At 41.2% G+C, this 20,439-nt stretch overlaps 2 protein-coding genes across 5 annotated transcripts in view; both read right to left on the bottom strand.

Annotated features, from left to right (window-relative positions):
• LOC115689560 (ABC transporter B family member 4-like) overlaps positions 1 to 20,439 on the bottom strand; it is a 59,574-nt gene that overhangs the window by 16,650 nt on the left and 22,485 nt on the right. The gene's annotated exons all lie outside the window — the stretch shown is intronic.
• LOC115689559 (ABC transporter B family member 4-like) lies at positions 3,060 to 9,626 on the bottom strand. Of its 4 annotated transcripts, none has more exons than XM_030615637.2 (13): positions 9,369 to 9,626; positions 8,277 to 8,721; positions 8,023 to 8,077; positions 7,761 to 7,936; positions 7,427 to 7,648; positions 7,110 to 7,348; positions 6,361 to 6,886; positions 5,994 to 6,267; positions 4,983 to 5,863; positions 4,548 to 4,814; positions 4,153 to 4,416; positions 3,718 to 4,011; positions 3,060 to 3,608 (listed from the first exon to the last, which is right to left on the bottom strand). In XM_030615637.2, the coding sequence occupies exons 2-13, from the start codon at positions 8,580 to 8,582 to the stop codon at positions 3,252 to 3,254; spliced, it is 3,861 nt and encodes a 1,286-aa protein (XP_030471497.1). In that variant the 5' UTR covers positions 8,583 to 8,721; positions 9,369 to 9,626; the 3' UTR covers positions 3,060 to 3,251. The 4 variants fall into 4 exon arrangements, with proteins under 4 accessions (XP_030471497.1, XP_030471499.1, XP_056162993.1 ...); XM_030615639.2 differs by having other exon boundaries at positions 8,277 to 8,651; XM_056307018.1 differs by having other exon boundaries at positions 8,277 to 8,644.

The raw sequence follows: 20,439 nt of genomic DNA, 5'->3' as shown, positions 1-20,439 counted from the left end.
TGCTATCAAAGACTTGGGTGAACTTCATTATTTTCTTGGGATCGAACTAAAACGCACTTCGGATGGTATTCTTCTTCACCAGACAAAATACGCAGCCGACCTTCTTGCCCGAGCAAATATGCAGGATGCGAAGCCTGTCACCACCCCATGTGTAGCGAGCTCGGATATTCCATCTTCTCATTGTGGTGAACTGTTCTCGGACCCGTCACTTTATCGTAGTACTGTGGGTGCATTGCAGTATCTTACTCTCACTCGACCCGACATTGCCTTCGCTGTCAACACTGCCTGTCAGTTCATGCATGCACCCACGGAGGTCCATTGGCAGTTTGTCAAACTCATATTGCACTTCGTTCGCGGCACACAGCACCATGGCATACTCTTCACTCGCAGCCGCAATTTCCATCTACATGCTTTTTCTGATGCAGGTTAGGCTGGGGACCATGACACGAGACGGTCAGTTGGCGGCTTTGGCATATTCCTTGGCTCAAATCTTATCTCATGGAGTTCCCGTAAGCAACGGACGGTCGCTCGATCTAGCACAGAGGCCGAATTCAAAAGCTTGGCCGACACAACTGCTGAACTCATTTGGATCGAGGCTCTCTTACGCGATCTCGGTGTTTCTTGGCAAGGCCCTCCGGTTCTTTGGTGTGACAACATCTCAGCCATCTATCTGACAGGGAATCCTATCTTTCATGCTCGGACAAAGCATGTGGAAATTGATTACCACTTTGTGCGAGAACGGATCGCCAAAAATCAACTACATGTTCAGTACATCTCCACCACCGATCAACCTGCCGATATCTTCACCAAAGGGCTCTCCACGGCTCGCTTTCGACTTCTACAGTCCAAGCTTACTGTGTGTTCTGCCACATCAGCTTGCAGGGGGTGTCAAAGGAAACAATAACGTGTCCTGATTCAGCTACAATCTCTCCACCACTCGATCATCAAGCAAGATCAATTCTTTCCAAAGAGAAAAGATCACGATGACGTGTCTTGATTCAGCTACAATCTCTTCACCACTTGCTTATCAAGCAAGATCAATTCTTTCCAAAGAGAAGAGATCATGATTTTATTCTTCATTAATTTCGTAACCCTAGCTTGTATTATATAAAGACATCACAATGCGTAGCCGAAGAATGTAACAAAAAATTCTATTATTGAAACACAAAACACTCATTGGTAATTGCCACCCATTCTCATCTTGTTAGTTCATTGCTTTAACAGCGACAACTCCGGAAGAATAAGGCTCCCGGGTCTCTTGGACAACCACCTGTGATGAAGAAAACGAAGGAAAGATTTCATTTGACCACTAGCGGCTCGATACTTGCTCCATTCTGCAAGATGGGCGCGGGATGAATTTGCAAAAGATAACCTGAACACCGTCATTGGTAAGAGCAATAGGTTCTGCAAATGTGACCGCCTTCAGTGCAGTTCTCCAGTGGGCATGAAGTTCTTGCGCTAAAGCCGTACATATGCATTAAGTGTACACATGCAAAACGGTTCTCTAGGTGAAAGACAACGATGAGAAATGGAAGGAGAGCATCTTTACCCTCCTCTATTGCTATAGGCCGAGGATCATAATTCGGTGAAGTGCTAGTAACCAAGGGGTCTGCTTTAGATCCTTAATGGTGGTTACTAGGATACCTCACCAAGTCAGAGGTTGTTGCCAACCAACAGAGGCCGCCTATGCCTTACTGCTAATGTAGTGAGCAGCCAGACTGTATTCTTTATTTTAACGTGCCCATGTCCGCAAGTCCTGCTTTCCCTAATCCCTCTTAATCTTTGTCTTTCCCAGGAGTAAGGAATACCTACCGTGTGTTTTACGTTCAAGGGATGCTGATGTTCCGCTTGAAGCCCAAGACGAAGTAGTTTTACAAGTGCTATATAGTGTTTGTGCTTGTTCTTTTTGCATGTAAATGACCAGTCTACTTTCAGAAACCTCAAATACCCCCTCCCTTTGTTTGATCACAACATTTAATCAGGAAAAGTACAACAAAGTTGTAACGACCCGGTCCGATGAGGGCGGGGAGTGATCGCCAGGGCTAGAGGGCCTGGACAAGGAGTGGCTTCTGGTAGGCTTCTAAGATGACGAAGGAGGCAGGAATGAACCGAACTGTGTACCGAACAGGGGGAAATCGATCCTGAGATATATATGTGAAAACTGGAATTAACTCACGGAAGCTTTGCTTTGGAACTCCGAAGTTAAGCGAGTCCAGGCTATAGCACTACCAGGATGGGTGACTTTTTGGGAAAGTGCCTGCCTGTACGCCAAATGACAAAATCATGAGGCTCGGTATGGGATGAGCCAAAGTGGACAATACCTCGAGTGAGTTAAATCCAAGGTGTCACAAAAGTACTATAAAACACCCGCAGGAACCGAACCTGACAAGAACTGAAAACTTCGATCCGGGTTTGTAACACGATCTGAGAACACAGTTACGGAGAAGCGAGAAAGCAGACTAAAGGAAGGCAGGAACCCGAAAAACTCTGCGAACAGGAAGGAGGGCTCTTCAACTTACGGAACACAGGATGTGTAACTCAAACTGTGAATGGGAGTTTAATATGCGGAGGAGAATCTGATTAGAAAGAAAAATGGTCAAGCTGGATCAATCTCATGCACGTACCTAGATGGCGGTCAACAAGTTACGTTTTGCTCTTGCTTTGAAGTGAAAACAAGGAGGAGCATAGGCGTTTGTTCTTTTTACCTCTATTGCCTTATACCGTACTATTCTTACATGATCATCTTATATTGTGGTAACTTGAGTTATACTGTTATAACAATAATAGTTGCGTTCATTTACTGATTTTTTCTCAAATTGTTAAGACATTAAATTTTGCCAATGACAGTTGAACAATCATGCATGTAAAGCCATATTCTCGTAAAGTAGTGACTTTTTTCCTGTATTGTCCCACGAGCTCTGATGATCTTTCGTTGCTTCGTGGGTGGGCTAAAGAATGTTTAAATATTTTTACGACTCTTTCCATCACGCAAAACACAATCACAGTTTTGACGTTGCTGAACATATTTTTACAATTCTATTTACTTCATCCAGGACATATAACACAAACATGCCGTCACTGATATACTTATTTTTATAGTCGCAATACGCATCGTGTTTGAGATGCACTTTTGGCTTTCTTTCTCATCACCTTGCAGGCTGATTTACATAAGGAACCCACAAGAAAAACCGGTAGGGTCACCTGCTACATGGGAAAGTAGGACATAAACAAACAGGTAGCACAAAACATAATTACGATGAAGCTGCGCTCATGTTAAGAGCAACCAAGGACGCATAGTAACCGTCTTTGATATTAATCAGAGAGTCATGCTTTCCTTTCTCGATGATCACTCCATTTTTGACCGCTGCGATCACATCTGCGTTTTTTATTGTTGATAGTCTATGCGCCACTATAACCGTTGTTCTATTGACCATAACTTTGTCTAATGCATCTTGAACAACTCTTTCAGATTCAGCATCTAATGCACTAGTAGCCTCGTCGAGAAGAAGTATCTTTGGGTCCTTCACTATAGCACGTGCAATGGCCACCCGCTGCTTCTGCCCGCCGGATAACTGGACTCCACGCTCGCCGACTAACGTGTCATAGCCCTGCATAGTCATTATGATATCGGTAACTATGATTTTCGGGGAACTTGCGTACTTATTGCTCGCTTAACCTGCAAATGTCAATTATGTAATAGGGACGAGATAAACTTGCCTGCTGCAGACTACTGATAAACTTATGAGCATTTGCCAACTCTGATGCAGTCAATATCTCTGCTTCCGTTGCCTCTCCATGCTTTCCATAGGCTATATTGGCACGGATGGTGTCATTGAACAGAACTGGTTCTTGGCTCACAAGGCCCATCTGCTGCCTAAACCACTTTAACCGTAGCTTCTGAATTTCGATCCCATCAAGGGTAATGTGACCAGAATCGGGGTCATAAAACCGTTGCAGCAGAGCTATTACCGTCGATTTCCCACTCCCGCTCTCACCTACTAAAGCAACAGTCTGAAAAAGCAAAAATCACAGTCCATATGGGCATGGTTTTTTATCAGCATGTGTTTACTGCATCATAATTGGCTGGAACTCTGAGAAGAATAGAAAAAGATCTTTGAAAGCAAAATTGAAAGGGTTATCATAAAGCTTTACTTTTCCAGAATGTATGGTCAAGCTAAGATCTTTGAAAATTTGTATATTGGGGCGGGAAGGATACTTGAAGCTGATGTGACGAAGCTCTATTTCTCCCTTCACATTTTCTAGTGTTTCTCCAGACTCATCACCGGGGTCTATTTTCAATTTTCTGTCGATGATTTCGAAAACCGAGGCAGTTGCGCTCCTGGCTTTGATGGAGTCCTGAGTGAGGGAACTTGTCTGGGTAATTGCAGTGGCTGCCATGGTCAGGGAAAAAAACACCTGCAAAGCACAAAGTAGATAAATCATCAAATGAGATGCAGAAATTAAAATTGATCTCTCCTTGATAATTTGGCTCAATAAACTCGTTAGTGTTCCATGGAAACTGACAAAACAGGAAAAGATAATCATACTCGGAAAACTTCTGAAAATGTTGTCTTGCCATCCTGGACAAATCGAGCTCCAGCGTAGAAGCAAGTACCATAGACTGCAAAAAGTATGAAGAACGATAGGCCAAATCCGACTCCACTAATCAACCCTTGTCTTATTCCTGCTTTCATTGGCCCTTCGCATTTCTTGGCATAAAGTTGCATGATCTTTTCTTCAGAACAAAAAGAAGCAACTGTCCTGATGTTACTAACTGCATCAGTAGCTACTTGACTGGCTTCCTGGTACATCATCTGCAAACAGAGAGACTTTGATTAGCACCGCCGATATCGAAATATCTATGCAATCCACCGAATAGCTATGGAAATTTTCAGCTGTTGTCTCTCTTGAACACTTAAGTGGACAGTGACTACCCATGGATAAATCATTAGGACCATAAATGGTGAATAAGGTATGCGTACCTTGGCATCTGCGCTAAATCCTTTCATGAATTTTACTTGGACAAATCCATTAACAAATAGCAGAGGGAGCAACAAAAGGATGATGAACGCTAATTGCCAGCTAGTTGCAAAAGCGATGACTAAACCAGCAACTGCAGATGCACTGTTTTGAACGAGCTGGGCTACTGCATCCCCAACTAGGGCCCGCACTGTCGCTGCATCTGCTGATAGTCTTGCGCCAATGACACCGCTGGAGTGCTCCGGCTCATCAAACCAACCCACCTCCATGTGCACCACCTTCTCAAAACACATTGATCTTATCCGCTGGATTAATCTGCAACCTGCTATCGAGAAGAAGTATGTCCTTGCTGGGTATGCTACTAATGACACCAGGCCTAGAGTCACGAACATCAATGCCCAAAACTCTGAATCTTTCCTTAAATTATGAGGTTCTTCATAAAATGTCTTGACAACACTAGATATCAGTATACCAAAAATGGGGAATGCAGCACCCGCAATGATTGCAAAAACAGATCCTATTAGTAGCACGGGAACTTCTGGCTTATTAAGATATGCGAGACGACCAATAGAAACTTCCACAGCTGTTTCTGTGTTCTCCAAGGAAGAGGACTCTGGATTTGCAGGTGCACCATCAGGGATATTTAATCCCGTGGGCAGACCGAACGAGATAGATAAGGAATGGCGGCTGCTATCTCGCACACCTGATGATCCCCGACTTATGGATCTCAATGACATTCTTTGACTCGATTGTCTACCGTCGAGGAGATTTTCTGGTTTATTTTGATCATCTGTCGCTTGGTCTTGTTCTCTGTTTACTTGCTGGAGGCGTATTAGCCGACCATATGCTCCATTGGGATCTTTTAGCAGTTCCGAGTGTGTACCTGAACAAATTTGTGAAGTTCCCACCGTTCAACATCCGATAAAAAAAAAAATAGGATATTCATATCAGGCCAACTAGGTAATTGGCTTTCATTTGAGACATGTTATGGCTAAAAATTCATGATTTAGTACCTCTCTCCACTATATTTCCTCTGTGAATGACAGCGATCATATTAGCGTTCCTGACAGTGCTCAAACGATGTGCTACAATGACAGTGGTTCGGTTAGCCATTATCCTGTCCAATGCCTCTTGTACTATCCTCTCTGATTCTGCATCAAGTGCGCTCGTGGCCTCGTCTAAAAGCAAAATCCTAGGATCTTTTAGAATTGCTCTCGCAATGGCAACTCTTTGCTTCTGTCCTCCAGAGAGTTGAGTACCGTGCTCACCGACCATTGTGTCCAGTCCCTTGAAGCAAAGATGACAAAAATTTTGAGACTCACAATTCAATGAATCTTTCTTAGCTTAGAGGTAAAAGGATCAAACTAAATATCTCTAGACCTTGGGCAGTTTATCAATGAATTTAGCAGCATTGGCTAGTTGTGCTGCGGCTCTTATCTCTTCCATGGTCGCATTCTCTTTTCCATATGCAATATTATCCTTGATGCTTGATGCAAACAACACGGGTTCCTGGCTCACAAGGCCGATCTTACTCCGTATCCATTTGAGCTGAAACTCCTTCAGATTTATGCTGTCGATGAGCACTTCACCTGCTTGCGGATCGTAGAATCTCTCTATAAGACTGATCACAGTGGATTTTCCACTTCCACTTTGTCCAACCAGGGCCGCGGTCGTCCCGCTTGGTATGTAAAGAGAGAATCCATTGAATATCAGCTCATCTGGTCTAGCCGGGTAGCTGAAGTAAACATCCTTAAGTTCTATGTCTCCACGAATTTCATCCAACGTCTTGCCACAGGTGTTGCAAGAATCAATCTCGGGCTTCCTGTTGATGGTCATAAACATCTTATATGCTGCGGCTTGACCAGCGGCAAATGCGGTCATGCAGGGAGAAGCCTGTCCTAAGGACCTGAGAAGAAAGCCATATCCATTCATTTATTATGGGTCTGCTGCAGCACAAACACAATAAAGCTATAAATTGATTTATGTCTAATCTGTCTCCAATGTAAACATCCAATTACTCGCGTGGTTTGTAAAATAATCAATTATTAGCTTTTCCTTGAAATGGAATAACATGTATCCATAGCTCATCAATGTAATCAAAGTTGAATGAAGTCGAAAGTGCAACTAACATTGAACCAGTTAAGACAGCGACGATGACATTCAGTACTTGACCCCCGGTATATCCTTTTTCCAGAATCATCTTTCCTCCAAACCATATAGCCAGTGCATAACTGCAGAAGACAATAAAAAAGGCTGTACCAAGGCCTAATCCAGCGGCCATGCCTTCGTGAACTCCCGATTTGTATGCATCCACAAGGAACTTGTTGTAAGTTGCTATGGCCTGCTTCTCCCCAGTAAATGATGCTACCTAATTGCACCAAGTGACAGCCATCATCTCAGAGTCAAAATTGTAAATCGAAAGATTCTATATATTCAATGGACTCACTGTTCTAATTGACCCAATTGTTTGTTCAACAACATTTGCCGCTTTTGCATAAGCGCTTTGTCCCCGTGATGCCATTTTGCCTATGATCAGGGACATGAGGGCACCAGAAACCACAAGGGGAGGAATAATTGATAACATGACCAAAGTAAGCTGCCACCCTTTAGTAAATGCGATGATGAATCCTCCAATGAATGTTGATACGAGCTGCATGAACTTTCCAACCTGCAGAAATCACAGAGATGTAATAATATAAGACACCATCCCTTCCTGTGTAGCATAAAAATTTTCTGTGCTTCCTTCTCCACTAGTTCTGACTTCCAAGCCGAAATGTTACCTTCTCACCCATGGCATCTTGTATAAGAACAGTATCACCAGACATTCTTCCCACAACCTCTCCCGTGGTTGTTTCCTTATCGAAAAAGGCAATGTCCTGTCTCAGTATCGTCCGCAGATACAGTCCCCTTATCCGAGCAGCCTGTCTCTCTCCCGTGACCATCCAGAAAGTTACCTCTGACAAAACAAGCGATTCCACAGCTCATTCCCACTTGCCGATGAAAACTCCAGGATTTTTCTTTTTTGGGAAGAGATATACTTACGAAGAAATGCCATCACACCAGTGAACACTGCGAGGTAGATAAACTTCAGAGATATCTGGATTTGCAGAGTTAAAGAGTGTTTCATATCAGTTACAAGGATAGACTGCCCCTTATGAGTAACGACATCTAGAATAGATAACCTGGTACCTGTTTTTCATGCTTTTATGAATAACTTATTCATGTTAAGTTCTTTGATGACTTGAACTCTAGCGTCTAGCCTCAGAAAATGAACATTATGCCCCAAAAGTTGTTACCTTGGAAACGAGGTGCACCACATTTTTGTTGTGCTGGTTAGTTCCGAATGAATCAATCAATTGCCCGAGAAGTACTGTCATGAGGGGCATACCTAAGCCATTGCCAACCGCACCCATTGTACCCACAAGCATCAAAAACATGTCGGTGAATTCTGCGAACAAGAACAGCTTGTGAAAGAGAACTGAATTAGTTTTCTCATCGTCTCTGCTCTTTTCAGGCCTGTCCTTGGCCTCTGCATGACTCGTCGCATTAGTAGCTACACGCATTTCTATATCCACGATCGAGCTGCTCTGTGTAGACATCATACCAAATAGAATATCACCATATATTGCTCGTCAACTGGTTCATCGAGTAGTCCAGAAACTGTCTTGCATCTGTAGAACAAAGTCAGCTTTGGGAATCAACACTTTACAAGGCAAGCCCGAAAAGTAGGACGTTCGAATGCTTCCAAAAAAATACGTATGTCAGTCAACAATTAAAAAGAAGCATCTTTTAGTACCGCAGCCACATCCATGTTAATAAGAATTAAAGAATCCTGGAGACACCAAATTTCCTTGCATTCGAGCATACAAACCTCTGATCTGCTTCTGCTTACGCAAAAATGTCAACCGGGAAAGCCAGGCCAAATGGAACAAATTACACATCGATTGACAAAACGGAGGAACAAAATCATGGTGATTTCGTTTTTTTTTTTTTTTTACACCCAGAAGCTTTAAAAGGATCACCAACTAATTCAGAGTGGTTTCTTTATCTTCCTCCTTAAACCAATACCCTTCCTGTCCCAGGTAAAAAGCCTTTAACCAAACTCAAATTCAAGAAATGCTACCTCAAGAAACATTACAAAACAAGACGAGGTAGAATATAACATATCAAGAATCACTATCTAATCTTATACATGTTATAAAATGCCAAAACGAACCATAATGGCCAATTGCAGAGGGTTTGATCTGATCGACCATCATTAGTTACCCCATAGCTTAACGCCATAATCAACATCATCAGACTGAAATAACCAAACCCAAGATGCCATTTTCTTTCCACAACAAACAGACAAAGCAGGAATGATAACTAAAAGAAATTCAGCGTGATACCTGTACTTAGCAGAGAGCTCCAAAGGGTAGCTTTTAATGCAGGCAGCAGCTGAGAAATCGTCCCCTACTTCATCCGATGCTTTGGGAATCGCAATTCAACGACTACTACATTCTAAGCCCGCTGAGACTGCTTCGAGGGTCAAGCATTGTTCTGCCTTGTATCCGAAAGATTGATCAGTTGTTTCCTGGTCACAATCACTGGACTCTCTTTGTTGTCGACCATAACAGTCTTGTATCGTTTTTGTTCATATAAATAGACTGTGCAGCATGTTTTTCCGTGAGAATCTTAATAATATAATGGTACTTTCTAGTTGCTTGTCGTTTGCTTCTTCCTTTTCGGCATCAAAATGGGTAGTGGGTGACAAAGCCTTTTAAAAAGACCATTAACATTGTAGGATTTGACTCGACTCAGTATATAACCGAATGATTCATCATACTAGCAAATACCAACAATTTGCGATATTTGAATCGTGAGGCCAAAGCTGGGTGAATCTTGACCGTCTGTTCTCTATTAAGTTATTATTCTCGAATCATTTTTCTTAACTTTCTTGAAGAATTAGAGTCTCAACTCGCTGAGCGCTAACATGTATAGATTAATCGTAGGCGAGAGATTAACGTGAGGAGGGAATACAGTACTATAATTTTTACGTGATGGTTGGTCATGTTACTTACGACAATTTATGCTTAAATGAAATTTGATAGAAGCTTTTAAACGTGAATACATGATGATGATAGGGTGCTAAAGAAGACCATTATGGCGTAAAAGGCAGCAGAAAGAAACGGGAAATAAAGAGGTACCCTACCAGGCGGCGCGGGGGGTACAAAGAAGAAGAGAAAAGCCGAGAGAAAAGGTGGAAATTACCAATTCATCTAAATTTATTATACGGATCTGCAATTCGGTCTTAAACTTTCCAAAATTTTCCAATATAGTCCTAATCCTTTGCGCAAAATTCCAATGAAATCCTTATAGCCAATTGCTGCAAAAAATCGCCAACATGGTGATTCGCAAGTTGTCAAAATTGGCATGCCAGATGGTTGATAATGAATGGACGCCATGTCAACCATTTTTTTTTTTTGTGGCAATTGGCCAGAAGAAGTATAATAAAATTTCGCGCAAAGGTTTAGACTACTTTGGTCAAATCAAAAATTTATGACTGAATTGACTTCCGTATAATAGGTTTAAGACTGATTGGGTAATTATCCCGAGAAAAGGTAAAGCTTGTTGCGAGCGGGGTTTTAACTGGGAATATGAAAGAAAGAGAAAGTTATTACTTAAAGAGTTCAAATTGTTAATGCACGAGAAAAGATTAACCCTCGCGAGCGACAGTATCATATCTATATCTATTTAAATATATACAGGCTTTAGCATGTCCCTAAAAGTCTACATCTGGACCACAATGTGTAAAAATGAAGTTGGGTATTGCTAGGGTCAAAGCAAGAAAAAATTCTGACTCAACATGAGGGATTATGGCGTGTGTATATCAGCATGTTAAAATAAGGAACGCACGTGTTAAAATAAGGAACGCACGTGTAACGCGAGCCTGGTTTCAGAACACGCTGCTCACGCCCCTAGTGACAATGAAGTCTAGGGAAAGCTTAAAACCAATCCCTAGATGAAGCTGCCCCCGGTTATATCATAAGTGGCTGTCTCTTTCAAGACTCGCTTTTAAAAGTGCAACTTGGAATTGTACGACTAGAATGGTCTCCTCTTCCTTGAAAGAAAAAGTTCTGTGCACTTGACCCCAAAAGTAGTTGCCACTTTAGCAAAAGCAAAATCTACTTTTCTTTTTGTCAGAAAAAGCATTATCTACTTAATTGCTAAGTTAACGCGAAAAAGTAATAATTTAATTTTTTTTTTTAAAAGTGATTATTTGTATTATTTGAAATAATTAATTAATGAAAATTTCTTTTTAATGTCGATAACAATTTATGTATAAATATTTTTGTAGACGAGAAAATCATCTCTGTTTTATGCCTTCCAAATCTAAAAATATGTAGAAATGTATGAATGTATTGCATGTAGTCGCGAAAAGTACAAAAAAAGTCATAAACATATTGCATTGGTACTAATTCAGTCATAAACCTTTCAATTAGACCACTTTAGTCATAAACTTTTTCACATTGGTACCAATTGAGTCCATTCAATCAATTTAGGCCGAAAATCGCTGACATGGATGCCGGTCAGCCCTGACATGAAAATTTTTTTAATAATATTTTTTAATTTTTTACTCTTTTCTTTTTTATTTTTTTTTCTTTTTATTCCTTCATTTTGGCTGCAATGGCCGCCTTGCTGGCGCAAGCGAGGGGGCCCTTGCCCGTGGTGGTGAGGCCGCGAAGTCCCTCGCCCAAGACCTTCGTGGCCCTGCTGGCTACGGGTGAGGACCTTTGCAACCTCACTCGCTGTTGGCGAGACCGTAATGCATTGCCTGCAACTGGCGAGGCCACGAAGGCCCTCGCTAGATCTGGGCAAGGGCGCGAAGGCCCTCGCCCAAGGCCTTGGCGGCCTGCCGACTCTAGGCAAGCAGTCCTCGCTAGTTGGCCGATGGCCAAAATGAAGGGGAAAAAAAAAGAAAAAAGAAAGAAAAAATAATAAAAAGAAAAGAAAAAAGAAAAAATATAAAAAATCAAAAAATTTATTAAAAATGTTTACGTTAGCGCTGGCCATGCATGTAGGACAGCCGGTGTCCATGTCAACTATTTTCGATTTAAATTGGCTGGATGGACTGAATTTGTATCAATATGAAAAAGTTTAGGATTAAATTGATCAAATTGAAAGGTTTATGACTGAATTGGTACCAATGCAATAGGTTTATGACTTTTTTGGTACTTTTCCTCACGTAGCCATCTCTCAATCGTTTGGGAACAAATAGAATAAGTTCTCTTAAAATGTCATGTTGGAATTTTGTATGGTATATACAAATTGTAAGTAATTGTAACTCCAAATGTTTAATGTCATTATTAGAATATTGTGAACTTAAATGGCATAATTCAGTTTCTTTTTAAATTTGATGGTAATTCCCTATTTAATTTCTATTAAGGCAATATTTTCAATAGCTTTTTAGAATGGGAAAATTGTTCAAAAAGTCTTAAACCGGTTGCACTTTTGTCAACTGAATCAATCCAGTCAATTTTGGCCGGAAATCACTAACGTGGACGTCAGCCGTCCTACATGGCATGGGTGGCCCTGACGTGGATAATTTTTAATAATATTTTAATAACTTTTTTGAATCTTGTATTAATTTTTTTATTTTTCCTTTTTTTTCTTTTCTTCTCTTTTCATTCTTTACTATGTTTTCTTTTTTCTTCTTTTTTTTCCTTTTCTCTTCTTTTCTGGTTTTTCTTCTTTCTTCTTTCCCTCTGTCGGCCATCGACGACTAAGAAGGAAAAGAGATGAAAAAAAGGAAAAAATAAAAAATTCAAAAAAATTAGGATATTATTACAAATTATCCATGTCAGGGCCAAGCGTGTCATGTAGGATGGCCGGCGTTTGCGTCAATGATTTCTAGCCAAAATTGGCTAGTTGGATTCAATTGGCAAAACGTGAAAATTTTTAGAACTGAATTAGCAAAAAATGCAATAAATTTATGACTTTTTAAACAATTTTCCCCATTTAAAAGGGAAAATTCCAATTAAGGACCCCAAGTGGGGTTTCTTTTCTCAAAAGAGGACCCAAAGTGAACATTGTGTCAAATAAGGATCTGAAGTGCCCAATCAGTCTCAAATAGGGGCCCGAAGTACTCAATTTGTCTCAGGTAAATGCCTGAGTTCGCCGGCCAGTCAAATCTCGCCGGCCATCTGGGCGAGCTCAGCCGGCGAGCTCTGCCCAGATCTGGACAAGCTCAAGCTCGCCGGCCATCTGGGCGAGCTCAGCCGGCGAGCTCTGCCCAGATCTGGACGAGCTCGAGCTCGCCGGCCATCTGGGCGCCGGCGAGCTCTGCCCAGATCTGGGCGAGCTCGAGCTCGCCGGCCATGGCGAGCTCCGCCTAGATCTGGGCGAGCTCGAGTTCATGCCGTCCCTCGCCATGGCTGTGCGGGCCGGCGAGGCTGAAGCTCGCCCAGATCTGGGCAGAGCTCGCCGACCGAGCTCGCCCAGATGGCCGGCGAGCTCGAGCTCCCGCCGGTCTCAGCGAGCTCGAGCTCGCCGGCCATGGCACCCTCCCCCTCCCCTTCCCGCTCCAAGTTCTCCCCACGGAAGCCTCCGCCGAAGTCCCCGGGCTCCGCCGCCAGCCCCGCCCCGCCCGATACGACCCTCGACAACCCGGATCTCGGGCCCTTCCTCCTCAAGCTCGCGCGCGACACCATCGCCTCCTGCGATAGCCCCGCCAAGGCCCTCGACTACGCGATCTGGGCGAGGCCGACCTCCTTGAGCTCGCCCAGATGGCCGGCGAGCTCGAGCTCTCGCCGGCCTCAGCTCTGGCCCTATTCCGGTGCCGAAAATGTCGGTCGGTCACCGGCCGGAGAACATTTGGCCGGCCGGCGAGCTCAGGTCCTTATTTGATATTAGTTTGACACTTTGGGTCCTTAATTGATACCTTGTCCACTTGAGGTCCTCTTTTGAAAAAAGGCACCCACTTTGGGTCCTTATTTGATAATTTCCCCATTTAAAATTATAAATTCCCATACTCTCGACCGGGACATTGATTTGGCCCGGTCTTATCAATCCGATTTGATTTAAGTGAGCCAAATTCCTTACGGCGGTACTTAAATGATTAATTATTCGAATATGAAATTTTACTTATGAACCAAGTCATTTAAGTCTTCTGGCATCCGGTTTGGAATTTGGATGCTATAGACTCTTTTACCATAACAAAAAAAAAATTATAAGTAGGGAGACTTGGGAGCTTGAGCAGATGGAGTGTGTTTGGTTTAATGGAAGCCAAAAACCTTAAAAAAAAATAACATAAATGGTCCCTAAACTTTAGTTAACTGTATAATGTGGTTCTTGAACTTTTAATTTGTTTAATATGGTCCTTCAACTTTAGCCCAAAGTGCAATGTGATCCTTGAACTTTTGATTTGTCAATGTGGTCCCTGAACTTTTGGGTCGTGTTCATTTTAATCCATGGACTATATGAAAAATTTCAATGTTATACCTGAACTTGAATTAATAGAAGGATAATATTAGATATTTTCATATAATTTAGGGACTAGATTGAACATTTACCAAAAGTTTAAAAATCATATTGAACAAATTAAAAGTTAAAGGACCACATTATACATTGGGATTAAGTTCATGGATTACATTGAATAAATTAAAAGTTGAGAGACCATATTGCACATTAGGCCAAGATTCATGGACTATTTGTGTAATTATCCCAAAAATAAAGTTGAATTAGGGCTTATCTTGAGACCCTTGAACGGAAGGATGCCATGATTACTACTTCTCGCTGTAGCGGGTGCTAAAGTGATAAATGACCATATACTTTTTCTCAAAGCATATGATGCTGTGCACAGATGCCTTTTTTGGGCGCTTCTTTTCTTCTTCCCTACCGTGCTTATGGTGATCGCCACATGACAATGCAACAACGCATGTCAAGAACAAAGGTCACGCTCAAAATTGATTCTACTTCAGCTCCTCTTATAAGACTGAAAAAAAGCATCATTTGCCGAGGACAATCAGTCAAGAAAAAATGAAAAAGCGAAAAGAATATTTCTTTTCCATTTTTCGCTAATAAATAAATGCAAAGAAGATTAAATTTCGTGGTTTTCCAAAGTATAAAATATAAGATTAACAAGTAGTTATATCTATTATTAACTTTAAGTGAGTGAAGTAGTTGGGGAATGATATTGACTTTTACCATTTCATTATTGCACTTGTAATCCAAAGATTTGCGTTATATTATGCAAGGTTTGTTTCGGGTTGAGCAAATATAGAAAGATAGATGGAAGAGGGAATAGTTATTTTGCGAGAAAATAGGTGAGAATTATTTAAATTGTTAACTAGCCCACTAAGGTTCATTTGTATATGGAGAAATAAACTTTGCTAGAAAATATTTTCAAAGGAATTTATTTTCATGGAAACTATGCTAGGTTGTTTTTGCCAATAATACAGTAGTCACTCATCAACATTTGTCATAGGAAAATTATGAAACACACCTTTTTAAAAAAAGTCTAGAGTACAACATTTAATCAGACCCACCTGCGCATGGCCGAGTTGGTGGGCACTTTCCTTCCCTCAGAGAGGTTCTGGGTTCGAATCACCGCTCGGTTCCGTAATTTAAGTGGGGGGCCTTAGCGATGGGTTGCTGGGCTAGTCTCCCCCGAGGTATAGGCGCTCCGATTACCTGTGCGGGCTCGTCCCCGGGGAATGATGGCGGATCCTCGGTTACCAAAAAAAAAACATTTAATCAGGAAAAATACATTAAAAGAACAAAACACTAAAACCGAAAACCTTGATTCGGGTTTGTAACCAATTTTGCGTGAAAGTTTCAACTAATACATATCAACTACTTATTGTCTACTGTGTTTAATCATTTCGTCAATGTGTACTATGTAAAAGTATATAGATAGAAGCTGTTCTAAATTCTTCGAAAGCTACTTATGTAAATATATTTAGATTGCGGTACGAGAAAGGATCTATACATGAGACGATATAATATCATATAAAAAATATCACAAATCATGTGGGGATCGCGTAATGATGAAGGAAAATTGTGAAAATGCTGATTATGCACATCACAAGAGTTCAATTTTCCATATCACCAAATGCAAACAATTTCACATTAAAACCATTCACCTAATCTTTGACTCATACCCTACGCAGTGCACGAGATCTGTAAGATTTTACAGATCCCTTATGGGTTTGACGCTTTATATGTGTCAGATATAAGCTTCTAAGAGAGGGAAAGAATATGTTATTATCGGAAAATGACGAGGGGCTAGATATAAATCAAGTAAATAAAGCCTCCTTTTTCCCCCATACTGTGTAAGCATAGTCATGTTCCGTTCTTTCTCTAATGTGAAAGCATGGAAGAGCACCGGCCTCTGTTACAAATCAATTTCTTTTACCTCTTTTGCGTCCACGTTATGAGAGGAGAATTCTTCCGATTTTGGCTTACAGAACGATTTTGGCTTACAGAAATTAAGTGCTTTGTCTGCTTAAGATATATGCACGTATTGTCTCGGAACAACGACCTGTCTCATCCCTGTTAATTCCAAAGAGATGTACTATTCGGGTACATGATCATCTCATATTGTGTTAGCTTGAGTTTTACAGTAACAGCAATAAAAGTAACATTCATTTACTTCTTTTTTTCGAATTGTTAGCGCATAAAATTTTGCCAATGACCCAATCATGCATGTGAAGCCATATTCTTGTACAGTAGCGACTCTCTCCATATTTTTACGCGAGCTCGAATGATTTCGTTGCTTCGCGGAGTGGTAAAAGAATGTCTCACTTTAAGTTCAAATGGAAAGAACTAGAAATGAAGAAGAAAATAAGAATGGGCAAGTTAGCTGTGTTTGGATCAAGGGTCCAATCTCTACGGTCCATTTCATCTTTCACACATTCACCTCTTCACCCCGAATCTAAGAAAGTTTAGAGACTTAATTTAGGGTTTGGTTTTGAACTGGTTCTACTCAGGAATTCGGCCTCAACCTGGGAACATGACAAGGCAAATTCTCAAGTAGAACGGGCGACTGGGTCACTGTGTGAAATGGGAAACCGAACAGGTCAATACGGGTTTCTCAATTTTTTTTCCTGGGACCAAATCCATTCCCATGTAAACCGGCTTGAAACCGGTCCGGTAAGATAGGTTCGGTTCGGCTCCCAAGTTAAACCTACCTGATTGCTCACTTCTCCTGACAACAATCATAGAAACCAATTCCAAAGTATCATTTTGATACAGGGCATTAGTTTCTTCTTTCAGTGCTGACAGCCAACCCGAATGTTTGAGTGCTGACTTCAAAGACTTTGGCTACGAAGACACCTCATTGGCGGGTAAACCGAAGGCGTCCTTGGGGATTCTGCGGGGAATCTGTGATGATTCCATCATACATAATAATCCCGTCTTTCAATCGGGTGACCATGTGACGAATGGATGTCGTTGATTCCTCCGTCTCGGAAAGAAGTATGATGCATGAGAAAAGGACGGAACCACAACAGAAGACGAAGATGTCTTTCATGTAAATGTTGTGCAGAGATTGGGCCATGGAATTACGAAGATTGGCACTTAGAGGTGGTGCCAGATTTTGGATTAAAGAAAGTGCTTCATGAGGTGGTGTCTCGATGTAAGAGGATGTTGCACATGGTGAGTTATTCAATGATTCACCAGATTGATCAACACCACATGGAATTATTATGCGTTTGAGTAATTTTGCATAGCATTAAGCAATTGATCCTCGCGGTGTTGATAGTTTATCTGGTCTGCAGAGCAATTTGAAGAAGTAGAGATGTCATTGTTGTTTAATTCAAAAGCACATAAGTTTCCAGGATCCTCAAATGAAAATGTCGTTTCATCAAATACCACAGACCGAGCTATATAGACTCGTCCAATGGGAGGATAGAAACACCTATTACCCATGTATTTATGCCTCTAGTCCATATAAACACAAGGCAATCACTTTGGATCCAGCTTTGTTTTGAAATAGTCCCTCAAATATGGAAAGCAGCTATAGCCAAAAACTCGAAACGAACCATAATCTGTTCGTTGGTTGAAGAGCTTCTCAAAAGGTGATGTCATATCTAATGCCCGTCAAGGTAGCCAATTAACCACACTGCAGTTGCAAATGCCTCAACCAAAAGCGCTTGGGACAGAAGTTTGAAACATCATGCTTAATCAAAGTTCTGTAATGTTTCAACATTTGCAATCTGCTAAGCCATTCTGTCCGGGTGTTTTTGGATAAGCTTTCATGTGTTGAATGACATCTCTAAAATGAGTTTAAACTCATTTCCTAGCTTTCCTTCATCTGACTGGAAAACTTCAATTTTTTTTTTCAAATTGACTTTTGAATGAATTTATCGAAGCAATGAAGCGCAATAAAGGTCAGACTTTCGCCCTAAGGGAAAAACCCAAGTGAATCTGGTGCACTCAGTCAATGAAATTAGAAAATACTTGAATTTCTGATTAGAAAACACTAGAGATGATGTCCAGAGATAACAATGAAATTAGCAAAAGGTTCATTGCTAAATTCTTTTCAAGATAAAAAGCAAACGACAAGACTTGGCCATTTGGCAACTACTACAAATGCTTCCTCTGTATTCCTATTACTGACAGAAATTAATGCATGTTTCTTAAGGAATTTTAGAATCTGATCATGAGGTGCCCAAGCCGTTGAAGCCAAACTCCTCTGCTTGTTGTGCGAAATCTTTTTTATCTGACATTTTATCAAGCTTCAATTTGTTTCTGCCAATAACTGCAAAACCAATATGTGTAACATCAAGATAATTCCCATTACTGACTATTATTTTCTCTGCAACTGTATATTCAGTTCAACTTCGAAGCTTTCCGCGTTACCAGTCATAATGGATGAAGCACCCCTGTCAGGAAACCATGCCTGGTCATCATGATCAGAAGCATTCAAGGCAGCAATGCTTGACGAAGGTCAGACTGATCTGCTTGATTGAACCGGTGACAGCAATTCGGCACCGTGTGCCTTGGTTTATCTCAGTTTTGATAGGGTAATTCTGGTTGTTGTCCTTTACGCTGATTATTCCCTGATCCTTCGCTTTGTTGGTACTGTCGGAGTTTTGCAAAGGAAACTGATCAAACTTGCGCCCTCTTGGACTGAAGTGCTTCGGCCTTGCCTTCCACGCTTGTTCAAAGCATTATTATCCTTTTGTCCGTGAAATCTTTTGACCCACAAAAACATTCTGATTTCAGAAGCCAGTTTCTTCGGAGCCATGCCACTTTCTCATAGTTTCATGGTTTTGAAGGAGCCGCACAATATCAACGTAAGAAGTGGAGGTTTTAGCATGAAGGTAACAGAAGACTTGTACTCCTTAAGCCTCGAAGAAGCAAGAAAAATTTGGAGCTGTCACTCGCACTTTTCAATAGCAGCAAGATCGTCACAAAAGCCCTTGCAATGCTGATATATCATTCACAGTGTAAGTGCCTTTCAGTTCATATTGAGGTTGTTGATCTGATAATATTCACGTTCTTGAGATTCTCTTGCAAAGGAGTTGATTAAGGTGTTCTATGCCTCAGCAGCAATCTCAAGCCCGACAACCATGCCGAGAATACCTTCAGACAATGTTCCCGTGATCCATCCACGCAGGAGACAATTAGACCATTTCTATGCGATGTACTCTGGATTGGCAATTAACTTTTTCCCACACACGACTCCAGCGTTTGGGTACTTCAATTTCATGAACTGGTGCAGGATAATCCCCAGTGCTAAATCCGAGCGTATCCTGGCTTTCAATGAGCCCATAATTTGGGTCTTCCGAAGTTTAAATTTTGAGTAGTTAGCTTAAATGTCACAAAGCTTGCAACATTCAAGGTCGATAAATGAGGGTACTTATTGGAGGTTGAGCTTGCCATTGCAGATAGACAGATTCCAGAGAAATGGACTTTTCCTTCCTAAAGCTCTGATACCATACGAGTGTTTAAGAGTGGCTTTGAAATGAATAGCCAACTTGCTCTCAATCTGAGAGCTCTCTGCTTTATGTAAAATATGTTTACAACCTCCAAAATATGAGATAAGAACATGAATATTACATGCATTGCAAGTAACAACTCTAACTAAGCAGAGGACAATTAAAATAATCAACAAATCCCTGTAATCTTGAGGTGTTTCTTCCAACAGCATCATATCATCATTTAAATGCAATCCTCTGAAGCAACCACACACCAAACCATGTATGCGCCAGTTTTGTTCGGTACAAAAAGTTGCTAAAGAAACTCGGGCTGCATATTTTTGACCTTCTTTATTTTCTTTTCACTCGAGAGCATGAACATGAAGGCATGGAAATGTCTCTGTAGCTGATAACACCTTCTTAATGTGATCTCTGCGTATCTAATCAGCTAGATAATATAATTCACATTCTAGGAAACTTTTTGCATTCCTATTTTGACAAATAAAAGAAAGTAATATTTACTTTCCTCCTTACTGTAGTTTAGTCCTATTCTTGG

Source organism: Syzygium oleosum, unplaced genomic scaffold (genome assembly GCF_021117445.2).
Source record: "Syzygium oleosum isolate NSW1041296 unplaced genomic scaffold, Sole_v2.1 Sole_v2.49, whole genome shotgun sequence".
Lineage (NCBI taxonomy): Eukaryota > Viridiplantae > Streptophyta > Magnoliopsida > Myrtales > Myrtaceae > Syzygium > Syzygium oleosum.
Note: the sequence above shows the minus strand (reverse complement) of the source record. Positions and strands in the feature narration are given on the sequence as shown.